This window comes from Pseudophryne corroboree, chromosome 5 (assembly GCF_028390025.1).
Source record: "Pseudophryne corroboree isolate aPseCor3 chromosome 5, aPseCor3.hap2, whole genome shotgun sequence".
Classification (NCBI taxonomy): Eukaryota; Metazoa; Chordata; class Amphibia; order Anura; family Myobatrachidae; genus Pseudophryne; species Pseudophryne corroboree.
Genome location: NC_086448.1, coordinates 439,200,582 through 439,216,826, shown reverse-complemented (window position 1 = coordinate 439,216,826; position 16,245 = coordinate 439,200,582). Strand labels below are relative to the sequence as shown.

The following is a 16,245-nucleotide window of genomic DNA, read 5'->3' as shown; positions in this document are numbered from 1 at the left end:
TATACTCCAGAAGAACTTACCAACAACCACCACCTACTCAGTTGGTTTTTATGTTATAAACCAGTGAAAGCCAGTGCCAAATAGAGAGCGCAAGATATTGGGGGTCATTCCGAGTTGATCGCTCGCTAGCAACTTTTTGCAGCGCTGCAATCAGGTAAAATCTCGGCAGAACTGTGCATGCGTATGCACCGCAATGCATAGGCGTGTTGTACGGATACAAAGAGGATCGGTGCTTGCCGATGGATTTAATGATGAATCCATTCACACAGACAATAGCAAGGTGACTGACAGAAAGAGGGCGTCTGTGGGTGTCAACTGACCATTTTCTGGGAGTGTTTGGAAAAACGCAGGCGTGTCCAAGCGTTTGCAGGGCGGGTGTCTGACGTCAATTTCGGGACCAAAAAGGATCTACAATTACGGGACCAAAAAGACTGAAGTGATCGCAGCGGCTGAGTAAGTCCAGAGCGACTCAGAAACTGCAAAAAACATTTTTGTGCCATCGGCTGCAAAAGCGTTTGTACACTTGCAAAGTGAAAATACACTCCCCCATAGGTGGCGACTATCTGATCGCAGCGCTGCAAAAAGTTGCTAGCGAGCGAACAACTCGGAATGAGGGCCATTGTCAGGACCGCTGTATTTTAAGAAGTTGCACCTGTTGGATTTACCAACCCTTGCAGGAAATCTTTTGGAAGTCAGACCCTACTAAGGCATGTTTAATTGTGCGAAAGTAAGAGGTGGTGGAATCTGCTCCATCCAGGTGTGCCGTAGGTGTACAGTAGCCCCCATTTGTTTATTGATTTTTTAGTCTAGAGCTGAATGCTTGACTAAGCTTTAATATGCCATCATATTTTTGATTATAATTAAAGCTGTGAACTCTTTCGCCACAGCTCAATTTTCTGTATTGTTGCTCAGAGTGAAAGAGTTCATTTTCCTGAGCTGGCACATGCCGGACTCTCCTCTATAATTAAAAAAAAGTGCAGATTCAGGTGGATATACCACCAATAAAGGAAAATTACAAAAAGGGCAAGGAGTGCCAGTATCATGTAAACCAATTGCCAATACCACAAAAGTGAAAGTCAGAAAAATGATCTCTTAATGACCACTAAAAAAAAATCTGAAATATACAGTATAGAGTTCTTTAATATGGCCAGAATGTCTGAAATTTTGGGGACCTGCCATTAAAAAAACATAAGACTAAGGTGGTCATTCCGAGTTGATCGCTCACTAGCAGTTTGTAGCAGCCGTGCAAACGCTATGCCGTTGCCCACTGGGAGTGTATTTTAGCTTAGCAGAAGTGCGAATGAATGTATCGCCGAGCGGCTACAAAGTTTTTCTGTGCAGTTTCAGAGTAGCTCAAAACCTACTCAGCGCTTGCGATCACTTCAGACTGTTCAGTACCTGTTTTGACGTCACAAACCCACGCAGCGTTCACCTAGGCCTGCGTTTTTCCTGGCACGCCTGCGTTTTTCCACACACTCCCTGAAAATGGTCACTTGCTACCCAGAAATGCCCACTTCATGTCAATCACTCTGCGGCAAGCAGTGCGACTGAAATGCATTGCTAGACCCTGTGCGAAAACTACATCGTTCATTGTGCCTGTACGTCGCGCGTGCGCAATGCGCCGCATACGCATGCGCAGAACTGTCATTTTATACCCTGATCGCTGCGCTGCGAACAAATGCAGATAGCAATCAACTCGGAATGACCCCCTAAGTACATGAAATTCAATCAATCATTTGCCATCCCTATTTACTATTAGTATTCTCTTACCATGTGCCTTTTCTGAGTCATTGCTGCCTCTGGAAGGAGTATCCCTTCTATGGTTTCCACTTTGCCCTTGGCTTTGGGTGTTGTAACTACCTGAAATGGACAAGAATATCTATTAGTTAAGGACAGAAAAAACCTAGAAACTAATGTCACTTTATTCTCTTTTATTCTTTTTTTAATATATTTATTGAGGTTTTTTCACAATGAAACAGAAGAAAAATAAACATTCGTGCAATCACAAGGAAAAGGCATGGAATACAGCCAAATCGAACAGTAGATAAAAATACAGACACAATAGTACCCAGTAATAAGCATAGCAAGATATAAAAACAGGCACGAAGATTCATAATCTAACAAATCTTGTGGTGAAGATAAATAATGTATGGCTGAGAATCAGAAAATCCAAAATTGAGAATCGGACATGCACAAATGCTGTATTACAGAAACAAATAACAATAAAATAAAAAGAGAAAGTGAAAAGGAAACAAAAGAAAGAGATAGAACTAGAGAGGGGAGGGAAGAAGAGACATAGGGCATGAAGTCTGAGTCAGAAAATACACATAAAACAATTGGAACAGGCAGAAAACATGAGACAAATAGTGTGATATGACCAATGAAACACGGACGGGGCAAATTTTAATTAGTCGACCTCCGTCAGGGCTCATCGGCAATTCGACGAAGCAAAAACCATTTAGTCGAGTCAAAGAGAGACAATATATGTTGTTAGTGCTAGGAGTCTAAAAATGCTATAAAGGGGCCCCATTTTCTCTAAAATCGTAAAACATTACATTCAACATTTGGCAGGGTGGACTGGCAATCTAAATCAGGCATTCCCAACCGCGGTCCTCAAGGCACACCAACAGTGCAGGTTTTCGTGATATCCAGGCTGCAGCACAGATGGTTAAATCAAAATAACTGAGCTACTAATTAAGTCACCTGTGCTGCAGCCTGGATATCACTAAAACCTGCACTGTTAGTGTGCCTCGAGGACCGTGGTTGGGAATGCCTGATCTAAATAGAGAGTGTGAATAAAGTGAGAACATAAAGTATCAAGACTAGGAAGGGATTTAATAATCCAATTAGTGAGAATCAACTTTTTCCCCAACCTCAGAATAACATATAATAAAGGGATAAGGTGTCTCTTTTGTGATAGGATTCCACCATCCTGAAAAGTGTAAACCAAGCATTGCTCTGCAGTCTAACTTCAATCTAAGACAGAACATTGAATTAATAAACCATAAAGCCTTAAACCAGAATTTCTTTATTTTGGGGCAGCTCCAGAAACAGTGCAAGAATAAAGCACTGGGAGTCCCACGCTTTAGGCATTTCCCAGATTCAGAGGGGACCATATGTTTTCTTTGACCAGGGGTGATATAAGCTCTGTGTGTAAATTTAACATGAGTCTCTTGAAGTTGTGCCGAATGGAGCGCTTTGAGAATATGAGAAATATTATCCGTAAATTCCTTATACGATATAGGAGTGTTTTAATCAGTTTCCCAACTCTTGACAGTCAGGGACCACAGCTTTGTCTCAAACCCAGTTAAAATATCCCAATAAAGGTAACAAGTTCTGTATGGTGACAGTTTTACTAGGGCAACAAGATGTATGAGAGGGTCGATGTCCAGGGCTGAGTCAGTCATATGGGCGAGGTAAGGAAAGGACATAATGACGTAATTGTAAGTACATAAAGAAGTCAGCACGTGGGACGTGGAATCTATCAGATAAATCAGAAAAGGACAGTAAAACACCACCAGGTTCGAATACATCCTTGATTAATGCAATACCCTTTTGCTGCCAACGAGAGAACTTCACATTGTCTAGAGCCACTGGAAAACATGGATTGCCACAAAAAGGTATAAACTGTGAGTGAGCCGGGTTCCTCTTAAGCGATTTGTTCACAGACCACCATGCCAAGTAGACATCCCAAAAAAGAGGGTAGTACGAGCTGAGGGGGAAGAATAACTTTAGGGGTATGAAGTAAAGCCCGTAGATCATATGGAGCGCAAAGCGTTTGTTCTAGGGGGTAGTTAGAGTACCTGCACTTTTACACAGCCTGAGCTTAGCTAAAGCTATGCGGAGCCTCTTACCGTACCATAGAAAATTAGTAAAAATTGTATCACAATAGCGGAGATCCGGCGTGTCAGAGTATACGGTAGCATCTGGATAAGGTAGGAAAGTTTAGGAAAAATAATGCTTTTCAGCATCGCAACCCTCCCCAAGAGGGACAAAGGTAGAGATGACCAGGATTCTAATTGTGTAGCAATTTTGTGTGGTATCGGAGTGAAATTAAGAGCATAGATATCAGACAGAGAAGGCGGAATATAGATTCCCAAATATTTCAGTTTAGAAGTATTGTGTTTAAATAGTAAAAGGATAGAAGAGGTAGAAGAAGACAGTAGAGTGGGAGCAGCAGAGTTCAGTGGGATGAGCTCAGACTTATCATGGTTGATCTTAAACCCTGAAAAAAGGCCAAACAAATTAATGGAATGAAGAATGGCTGGAATTGAGGTGAGGGGATCAGAAATAAAAAGCAACATATTATCCAAAAACAACGCAACTTTGAGGGAATGGTGGGCAATATGAATACCGTGAAATTCAGATAAGTTGCGAAGAGCAATCGCTAAGGGTTCATTTGCCATTGCAAATAAAAGTGGGGAGAGGGGGCAACCTTGTCTGGTGCCTCTGCCTAAGGGTATAGGAGCCGACAGGTGGCCATTACAAATAATTCTAGCATATGAGTCATTATATAGTGTACGTAGAAGGGAGATGAACTGGTCAGGGAAACCAAATTTATTAAAGGTGTTGAATAAATGATCCCAGTAAACTAGATCAAATGCTTTCTCAGTGTCAAGTGATAGTAAATAGGAAGTGTTAGAATCTGAAGTGGAATGCAGCCACTGGGAAGCTGCGATAACCTTACGGATGTTGGCAGAGGAATGCCTGCCGACTATGAAGCCTGTCTGGTCCGAATGAACAACCCCAGGAAGCAGATACTTTATACTGTCCGCCAGAAGCTTTGTGAACAGCTTATAGTCTACGTTGAGTAGAGATATAGGTCTATACGAGCCAGGTAGATAGGGGTTCCTGCCGGTTTAGGCTGCAAGCGAATAATAGCATCCGTAAAATATTTGGGCATAGAGGGGGCGGTAAGATGGGTGTTAAAAACCGAAACCAAAGGATTTATAAGTTTCAGTAATAAAATTTTGTAATACTCCCCGGAGAATCCATCCGGACCAGGGGACTCAGTGCTGTTACTAGACATTTTAGCGCCGTGTGCAAGAAACAGCATCGGCGCCCCCCCCAGTTTTAAAATAGGGCCAGTGCACGCCTACGGCGCGTGCCAATAGTATAGGGGTGTGGCTTCATGGGGAAGGGGTGTGGCCACAAAATAATACCAATTCATATTTCGAGAGTCCCCTTTTTACACAGTATGGCAGGCAGAGTCCCCTATTTACACATTACGGCAGGTAGAGTCCCCCTTTTACACAGTACGGCAGGCAGAGTCCCCATTTTACACAGTTCGGCAGGCAGAGTCCCCCTTTTTACACATTACGGCAGGCAGACTCCCACTTTTTACACAGTTCGGCAGGCAGAATCCCCTTTTTACACAGTATGGCAGGCAGAGTCCCCTTTTTACACATTACGGCAGGCGGAGTGCCCCTTTTACACAGTATGGCAGGCAGAGTCCCCATTTTACACAGTGCAGCAGGCAGAGTCCCCCTTTTTACACAGGCCAGGGGCATAAGTACATACCAGGTGCCTGGACATATATACATGCAACCACATATATCACCGCACATCCCTGATACACAGTGCACACAGCCACATATATATATATATATATATATATACACATACAGACACACACACGGCTATATATAGCTGTGTGTATGTGTGTATATATATATATATATACACACACACACACGCACACACAAACACTTATCTGACACATTTATACTCTCTGTCTATCCCCGCCCCGGCATCCTTCCATGTCAGTCCCCTCTCTTCTCACCTCTCCTAATGCAGTAACTGCTGCTGGATCTTCCTCTCCGCGAGTTAGCAAGGCAGTGGGTGCGGTAGCCTGGCAGCGGAGATCAGGAGTCTGGAGCTGGCACCCCACTGCCGTTGCTGGTCCTGCCTCTCCATACGGGAGCATGACAGTGGGTTTAGGAGCCGGGCAATGAGGATCAGGAGGCGGGAGCTGGCAGATGAAGGGTGGGGGCGGGAGCCGGTATCCTAATCGTGGGTACGGGAGCCGGGCAACCGGGATCAGGAGGCTGGAGCTTGTAGCCTAAGTGTGGGGGCGGAAGCCGGGCAGTGGGGACCAGCACAGAGGTGGCTTGTAATGAGTCGGTCTGAACAGGGATGCGGACTATTGCGCGCTGGCACACACGTAGTTATGGCCCTGAGGGGACTTCACAGGCTTAAGATATTTTATAGCAATCTGAATTCCTGAGATGTAAATGGGGCATAGAGGGGTGAACATGACTCACCGGGAATAGAGGGGGTAACAATAATTCCCAAAAGGAAAATTCACCGGAGATATCCCTGGGTGGTTGGGTATATATATCACTATAAAAGTAATGCAACAAAGAGGCAATATCTTTACCAGTGAAGGCGTATGTGCCATCAGGTCGCTGAATAGATTGTATAAGAGATGGGGGAGTAGAAGACTTCACTAAATTGGAAAGTAAACGGCCGGTTTTATTACCGAATTTATAAAACCTGTGATCTTTGTAAAATGTATGACTGTCACCTAAAGAGGAAAGAAGGCCATCAAATTTGTGTTTTGCCAAAACAAAGGTAGATTTGGTACCAAGAGTCGGGGTGGTCTTATAAGCTTGGTATGCAACCGTCAATTGAGATTGCAGCGATTTATATGAGGAAGAATGGTCTTTCTTTACCTGGGAAATATATTGGATTATAAAGCCCCGAATTACAGCCTTAGAGGTCTGCTAAAAAAGAATAGGGTCGGATTTCAGTATGGAAAAATTATCAAGTCTGAACTCCTCCCAAAATAACTGAAGTTTGTTGCGAAACCCTAAAGAAGAGGCAAAATAAGAAGGAAAGCGCCAAAGCTTAGAAGAACCTCCGTCTAAGGAAGAAGAAAAGGATATCCAAATAAGGGAATGGTCTGAGAGGATCATCGGCTCAATACGTGCAACAAGTATATTGGAAAATATGGAGTCTGACAAAAGGATATAGGGGGTCATTCAGACCTGATCGCACGCTAGATTTTTTCGCTGAGCTACGATCAGGTCAGAACTGCGTATGCACCGCAATGCGCAGGCGCATCGTACGGGTGCAAAGCGGATCGTTGCTGTGTGATGGATTCTATGAAGAATCCATTTGCACAGCCGATCGCAAGACTGACAGGAAGAGGGTGTTAGTGGGTGTCAACTGAACGTTTTCTGGTAGTGTTTGGAAAAACACAGGCGTGTCCAAGCGTTTGCAGGGCGGGTGTCTGACGTCAAATCCGGGCATGGACAGGCTGAAGTGATCGCAGCGGCTGAGTAAGTTCTGGGCAACTCAGAAACTGCACAAAACTTTTTTTGTAGTGCTCGGCTGCACTTGCGATTGCCCACTTGCAAAGCAAAAATACACTCCCTTATAGGCGGCGACTGTCTGATCACAGCGCTGCAAATTATAGCTAGCGAGCGATCAGGTCTGAATTAGGCCCATAGTCTATTCGTGATATTGAACCATGAGCGACAGATAGACATGTGAAGTCTCTGTCAACAGGTTGTAAGGCCATCCATACATCAGTTAGTAGTAATTGTTGAGCAATAAAAGGGATGCCGACCTTGGGAGGTGGTCTTCTAGGCGTAGCAGAATTGGAGTCCATATATGGGGAGGAAACAATATTAAAGTCACCCCCCCCTGACTAAACGGTTAGACACAAATGGGGCTAATTTATTCAAAATCATGTGATAGAATGGGGTGGAGTGTGAATTAGGTGCATATATTATAAAAGGTATATCGAGAGGCATAAAGGTTAAGGTCTACCAGAAGATACAATATTGGTATGCAATACTTCTATAGCAAAGCATTTTCTTGCCAGGAGGACAACCTCCTAGCCCTTGAAGTGTAAGGGGCAGCTGCAAGGACCGTCCAAGCGAGGGTGGACAATTTATTTATTTCTGGAAGCAACAAATGGGTTTCCTGTAGGAGTACCAAATCTAAATGCATCTTATTTAAATAAAGAAGTGTTTTTTTTCCATTTAATTGGGGAGTGAATACCTCCACATTCCAAGAGCCCACCTTAACCAATGCCATATATCACAAAACACATAAAATAAGCAGATGACTCAGACTTCCTGGTAATTAGAGTAATAACACACAGGGCGAGAAAGAAAGGGAAGGGGGGGGGGAGAGAACAGCAGGGGAGGAGCATAATGTACAGTATACTCCAACAAAAATTTTAAGAAAAAGAACTTCACAATTCACATTTCTGAGAAAAGACAGATTACAAATTCTTGAAAGGCGGAGCTCCCAGCCTTAACTAAAAATGTGTAAGAGGGAGCAATAATCCCTCTGAAAACCAAGTCAGTGACCAATAGAAAAACAACAACAAAAAAACAGTTTGGCCACAATATGCAATAACACCTATAAAAGAACAAAAATACAAAATAATACTACATCCCCTGAGTCGAGATAAAATGAAAAATGGGACTCTGTATAGAAATATAGCAATCAGCATATAGTCAAAACAGATAAAACAGCAAAAATAAACAGGGAAATAAATGTTTAGAAATAAGTGCGTATTCGATACGTCACCGCAATGGAGCATGCCATGCTGTGATCAATGGGGGGAGGACTGTGTAGAACCAACGAGAAAATAAGTCAGAGTAGAACTCAGTGAGACGAGTGGAGGCAACAAGAGGAGAGTTCATGGAAATAACCCGCAGACAGTGGAGAGAGTCCGATATGATGAGACAAAGATAGCAGAAGTCAGTTTCAGATGTCATCTTCAGCCATAGGGCGGGTTTGCTCCTGTAGAAATGCAGCTGCATCATCAACTGAAGTAAAATCTTTAAAGGAAGAGCCGTTGAAGTTTCTCAGATGAGCCGGGTAGAGGAGGACAAACCCACCCCCCCTCCCCCACAGCCCCTGAGCCAACTGTGAGCACACTGGGGTAAATGCTTTACGAAGCCTTGTCAATTCAGGGGAATAATCCTGAAAAATAAGAACTTTGGTATCATTCCACATAAGGTCCCTTTTCCATCGAGAAGCAGACCACATGGTCTCCCTGTGTATATTGTTCAGGCATTTGAATAAAACGACTAGAGGTCTAGAAGAAGAAGAGTCACGGAGCTGTCCCGTATGGTGGGCCCGTTCAATCACAAGATCCGAAGAGTCGTCTTGAATTTCAAGTAATTCAGGCAGGGTCTGCTTCCAGAAATGATACAAGGCTAGCCCTTTAAGAGATTCTGGCAGCCCCACTACACAAGTTGTTTCCGCGAGGACGATTCTCCAAATCGTCCAGTTTTGCCCAGACCTGCATGTCAGATTGTTTCAGCTGCGCTGTTAAATCTTGCATGGATGAAATGGCTTGAAAGTTTTCTCCAGCAGTATGCTCAACTGCCAATACCCGCTTGGCCAGCTATTTACACTGGATCTTAATGTCGGTAACTGCCTGTTGCAGAGCAGCTGCATTAAGTGTGGCTTGTTCCTTTAAAATAGGCTGCACTGTCTCCCTCACAGCCTGCACAACATCAGCATAGGTGAGGGGAGAAGGGGGAAGAGATGTGCGGGCATGGTGTTTCTTAGCAGGGGCTGCGGAAGGTGGCTGGACCTTAGTGGGAGCTGCAGAAGGTAATAGTACCTGGGGAGGCTGATAGTGGATACCTCCGATCCCGGGTCCATACCGGTGGTCATCTTGTGAGGCATGCTGCGGTCCCACTACAGGAGTGGGGGCAGGTGTTTGCCGGGCATCTGGCTGGACAAAAACTTGTCCATACGGTGCCCAGGAAGTTGCTGGAGCCTAGTGGGAGGTCACTGGACTGACCCAGTGGACCTGAGAGGCCCTAGCAGGGTATATTGGGCAGACAGCCCTGGAGATGAGGGGAAAGCTGTCTCACATCAGCCGCGCTGGAACCGGAAGTCTGTCACTTTCTTTTATATGGTCACAGAAAAGTGACTTTTCTATGACATGCATAAAAATACTGACTAGGTGGCACCAAAGCATCAGATAGATATTTTGTTGGGTTTTATTACATATGTGAGGCCCTGCAATCAGTGCCAGATTAAGGTTCACATGGGTCTGGAGCTAAAATGTATTACGTGTGGTGTAGGTGTGGTCTACATTGGGTGTGTGGCCTGTGCATTTTGTGTAGCTATCTCCATGGAGACCATAGCTAATGCCTACCTTCAACCACTTAATAGTGGAGCTATAACAAAAAAAGTTTGTGACCACCATATAATACAGAGCATCAGTGGCTGCCTTAATATAAAGAGCATTGTAGTGACAGCCATATAATACAGAGCGCATCAAAGTGACTGCAATATAATACACCAAGTATCCAAGTGACCTCCATACACTACAAAGAACAATGCAATTAATGATTATATACAAAACTCCAACGACCACTATAAAATACAAAGGGCATCACGTTCAGTGGGTGTGACACCAGTATGGTGTAAGACTGAGAGGAAAGAACTCTAAGGAGACAGGAACGGAGGTCTGAGGTGTAGGTGCTGCAATGGGTGTGAGCAGGTCTGTAGATAAAGGAACATGGTGAAGGGTTGAGGGTCTCTGTATGAAAGGACAGACTGTAGGGATGACTGTACCTGGATGCATGGACAGGGTGTAAGGGTGATGGACCCTAGATGCAGTGAAAGGGTGTAGAGGTGAGGATGTTGAGAAGCAGGGATAGGGTATAGAAATAAGGATATATGGATGCAGGAACAGGGTGTAGGGGTGACGGTATATGGATGCAGGGACATGATGTATGGGTGAGGGTATCTGGATGTAAAGAAAGGGTGTAGGCAGGGCTGTAATTAGGGTTGAGTGAGCATCACTGCCGCACAGAGCAGTGGGCCCTGTGGGCAGCACCGAAGGGACAATAAAAAGCTCCTACAAATCACCTTGATAAGTGCCATAGGCTGCCTGTGACCAGCTGTGTGTAGTAGTTTAAGTTAGACCATCATGAGTGGGGGACCTTTGGACAAATGGCTGGGGGGCCTGAAACAACACTGATGATTGGACTCTTACCCACTCTGCCAACAGCAGCTGTCCTTTGCAAGAGCTCAGGAATTCCTTTCTTGAGAAGATGTCTCAAGTCTCAGATGGCAGACTGGGTTGCCCTGGGCTGCTCCAGGGTCATCCACTGAGGTAGGGCCAGTGCTAGGGTATTCGGCGCCCCCCTGCAAACTATAAATTTGTGCACTCCTACAAATACCGATGTATCCTTATACATCTAGCCTCAACACACCATGCACCACAAGATGCCTGGCTAATTGGTCATATTTTGAAGTGTAACGGGCAAAAGGTTGTAAAATAAGCAATAAGGGGTACAGCACTGTGTGCAGGGTTGTAGGGGTAAGGGTACAGTAGTGTATGCAGGGTTAGGACAATTTTGTGATCACCACACACTCCTGACAGCCTTTTTGTAACCGCCATGCATAACAGAGAACGTTTTTGTGATCACCATACAATGCTGAAGCTATTTTGGGACTGCCGTTTAATATAGAGAGCACTATACAATTCGGAGTAGTTCTGAGCCATACAATATTATCTCATTAGATAGATAGATAGATAGATAGATAGATAGATAGATAGATAGATAGATAGATAGATAGATAGATAGATAGATAGTGACAGAGTATTTATATTGGAAAATATTAGTATGTATAGCGATTATTCATTCTTACAATTTATGATTAACTACCTGCCTGGCATGGTCGCATCAGATGTGACCACACCAGCAAGTGCCTTATCTGATTTGGTCACACAAAATACGACCAGTCAGATACACAGCATGTGTAGCTGCAGGGAAGAGTAACTTCCTGCTGCTGCCTCTCTCAGAGGAAACGGAAGGACACTCTGCCTCCCTGCACCCCCTCCAGTGTCTGCCATGCTGACGATCACTGCTGATCGGTCAGCATGGCAGGACCTTCTACCTGGCGGTTGCAGACAATAGCAGCATCAGGTGGACGCATGGCTGTTAAAATTATAGTAGCGATGGTCGCAATATTTCCAATGGTGCCAAACAATATTAAAAAAACAAACTATTTTTTTTATAAATATTAAAAATTTGAAACAGATTATATATATATATATATATATATATATATTTATTTATTTTTTAACTAAAATAATTTTAGAATATACATGTTCTTCACATAATTCATTCATTAAAAAAATTACAATCTCTAAGCAGTTTTTGGGGAAAAAATATGTCAGTTAAGTAAAAAACTGAAATAAAAAAATTAAGGATAAATAAATTAGATTGTAACTCGTGTATCATTTGTACATTGAGGTGACAGTATCAACATGCAAAAAGATGTATAGGGGAGCAAAGATGGGCAAAACAGATCAAATGTTGAAAGATTATAAAAGATATGGCAGATTAGAAGAGATGAGGGTAAAGGGGGGTACTGACGGGAGAGATGTGTGCTAAGCGATCTTAACACAGACCGATCAGCACACATCTCTCTTCCCCCGCTCAGCACAGCGCTATGTGCTGAGCGAGGGGGGGTGACGACAGGGGGGGGGGGGGGTGCTCACTTCACACAGCGCTGAAGTAAGCGACCCGCTGGATTGAGCCAGCACACACACGGGAGATCCGTGCTTAAACACAGATCTCTCTGTGTGTACCCCCCTTAAAACATAGACAGGGAAAAGAGAGCAGATACAGGGGTATAACCAAGCAGACAGGAAAGGGAAGCAGATAAGGGGGCAAAATAAAGGAGACAGGGAAGTGCAGGCTCCTAGGACACACTTATTGACACAGACACCACTTACTGACACAGAAAAATCTTACTGACACAGACACCCCTTACTGACACAAACACTTACTGTCACACACACTTATTGACACAGACACCACTTGTTGGCACAGATATACTTACTAAAAACCAGAGAGAGACAGTATTCCTAGATTGTGCACTCATGGACTAATTTCATTTTTAATACTAAAATGTATACTCAAAGTCACATACCATTAGTAGGTGACCATTAATTGTAAAATGTAACTTTTATTAACTGCTTTTAAAAGCCAGCCAAATTTAAGTCCATGTGAGGTTAAAAAAGTTAAAGATGTGATATTAAAATACTGTACCGCTATTTTTGTTTTATTTATAGAGATATACGTATTTCTCTTATGTATCCTGCTGTCTGTATAACTAAAAGTGTCTTTAATCAATTACTTTGTTGCTCCTCATTCGATTGTTAGAATTTATTTACACAAATTATTGCTTAGATACAATTGTAACCACCTGGGACATTCCTTTAGTTGACTGTGTATATTCAGTGTTTCTCCCTTCACCAGGTATTTTGTTCAATACAATTCTCTGGGTAATTCCCAAAATTCTGACATCATATGGGTCCATTGTAAACAACACTCATAAACAGTAAAATATTGTACCTTTAATTTATTGTCTAATAGGGTAAATATTAACCTTTCACTGGGGTTTAAATGTATACTATTATATTATGATATTACAGGTTGTTAGGATACTGAGATATGGGTCTGCTATTATCAATTATTGATATTCTTATGGGTACCATTGAGTTGTCAGGTATTTCATAATTCCCTTTATTCACCTCACATGCACTTATATTTCACTGGCTTTTAAAAGCAGTTAATAAAAGTTAAATGCCAATGGTATGTGACTTTGAGTCTACATTTTAGTATTATATATTAAATTAGTCCGTGAGTGCCCAATCTAGGAATACTGTCTCTCTCTGGTTTTTTGAATGTCCATATTTTATTCCAGGTGCACCTTCCGAAGTATAATAAATAAAAAGAATATGAAATAATAATAAGGAAAGGACTAATAACTAAATTATAGTGTCTGTGCGTCCTTTACAATCCTTTATGAGACATACATACTTACGGACAGACACCCCTTACTGACACAGATACAACTTGCTAACACAAACACACTTAATGACATGGGCACCCTTTACTGACAGATACCACTTTCTGACAGACACCCCCTACTGGACATAGACACACTCACTGACAGACACCTCTTACTGACACAGATACAAATTGATGACACAGCTATCCCTTGCTGACACACACACACACACACACACACACGACACAGACACCACTTACTGACACAGATAATAATTACTGAATAGACAACAGTTAAGACACCACATACTGGCGCACACACACACACACACACACACACACACACGCACGCACACGCACGCACACGCACGCACGCACACACACACACACAATAGATAAACTTACTGACACAGACGACAGTTACTGACAAACCCTACTTACTGACACACATGCACAGATAAACTTACAGACATACATACCCCTTACTGACATCACTTTAGACACTACTTACTGACACACACGCACAGATAAACTTACTGACACAGACACCACTTACTGAAACAGGGGAAGATGGAGACCCCCAGGCATGGTGTGTACTGAATCTCACAGTCCCTGGCAAAGCCACCCAGGCGAAATATGCATGTCGGATGGACAGCGCACGTGCACGCCACCACCTTTACCGCGATAGGGTACAGAGACGCTGCCTCCTATGAGTGGATACCGAGCGGGGAAGCTGCACTAGAGGGACTATTCATGAAGCAGTGAAAACTGTGGAGAAGTTGCCTATGGCAACCAATGAGCATTGAAGTAACATTTATAATTTGCATACTATACAATTGTACGGATCATCTGATTGGTTGCCATGAGCAACTTCTCCACTGGCTCACTTCTACACACTTTTCACTGCTTCATGAATAGACCCCATGATAAGTACTGGCAGTGATGGCAATGATATAGGGAACAATTGGACACTACCGCAATTAATTACATGTTGCAGCTCCTTAACTATAAGTGATCCCTTACAAAGGGTAGGGTAATAGGTAGCTCACATGAATGGCACTTTTCTGCATATTCATGCATTTATATTACTGTGCAAATTTATGCATTTAAATTATTGCTTTGACACCAGATTGAATTATATGGACGGATAGCGCACGTGCACACCGCCACCACTACCGTGATAGGGTACAGAGACGCTGCCTCTTAAGAACAGAAACCGAGCGGAGAGCCACACTAGAAAAGTACTGCCAGTTATGGCAATGATAAAGGTAACAATTGGACATGGCCACAATTAATTATATTTTGCAGCTCCTCAGTTATTTGTAATCAAACACAAACCCATAGGGTAATAGGTAGCTTAAGTGCACGGCGCCTCTCTGAATATTCATGCATTTATATTACTGTGCAAATTCATGCATTTAGACTACTACCCAGACACCAGATATAATTATATGCCAGATGTGTCTATATTAGAGCTCAGACACTTGATTGAATTGTAGATTCAATTATATGCAAACTTGTGCATTTACACTATCGTTCAGACATCTGATTGATCTGTGTGTAAACGTCCAGATATTTGATTGCATTTTATGCAAGCTTATGTGTTTTTACTACTGTACGGACACTAGATTGAATCCAAAACCTACTTATTATACCTAATACATTATGGGTGAAAAGGTATAAATCAATCATATGCATGATAACTGTGTGTGAGAAGATGCAAACCAAACATATGTTTTTATTACTGTTCAGACGTTTGATTTAATTATACCATTCATACACCAATTTGAAATATATGTAAATTTGTGTACTATTGTTCAGACACTTGATTGAATTTTAGGTATACTCAAGTACTGAGACCATCGTACAGACACTGGATTGAGTAATTTACCTGTCTATCAGACCTAATATTGTATAAAGATACAAGTTTGTTTAGATCAAAGGTAATGGGGGTAATTCCAAGTTGATCGCAGTACGAAATTTTTTAGCAGTTGGCCAAAACCATGTGCACTGCAGGGGGGGGGCAGATATAACATTTGCAGAAAGAGTTAGATTGGGGTGGGTTATTTTGTTTCTGTGCAGGGTAAATGCTGGCTGCTTTATTTTTACACTGCAATTTAGATTGCAGATTGAACTCACCACACCCAAATCTATCTCTCTCTGCACATGTTATATCTGCCTCCCCTGCAGTGCACATGGTTTTGCCCAACTGCTAACAAAATTCCTGCTGCGATTAATTTGGAATTACCCCCAATATTCAGTCTAATCTGACCAATCACCATATAGTGATGAATAGGATATTTAATGTCACATAAATATTGTCTCCCACATAGCATACTACCCAAACTAAGACTGTAATCTATAGTGGTTTCCAACTTCACTATTTTGTCATCTTTTCTGTGCTCTCTCATTGGTTGCCTTATTATAGGATACTGACAGCAGAAGCACC

General features: G+C 42.7%; 1 protein-coding gene across 12 annotated transcripts in view; it reads right to left on the bottom strand.

Moving 5' to 3' along the window:
- LOC134927833 (NFX1-type zinc finger-containing protein 1-like) overlaps positions 1-16,245 on the bottom strand; it is a 585,162-nt gene that overhangs the window by 298,886 nt on the left and 270,031 nt on the right. For all 12 annotated transcript variants that reach the window (XM_063922818.1, XM_063922822.1, XM_063922829.1 and 9 more), the window contains one exon: positions 1,771-1,860. In XM_063922818.1, coding sequence (XP_063778888.1) covers positions 1,771-1,860 — 90 coding nt within the window. The remainder of the gene's footprint in view (positions 1-1,770; positions 1,861-16,245) is intronic.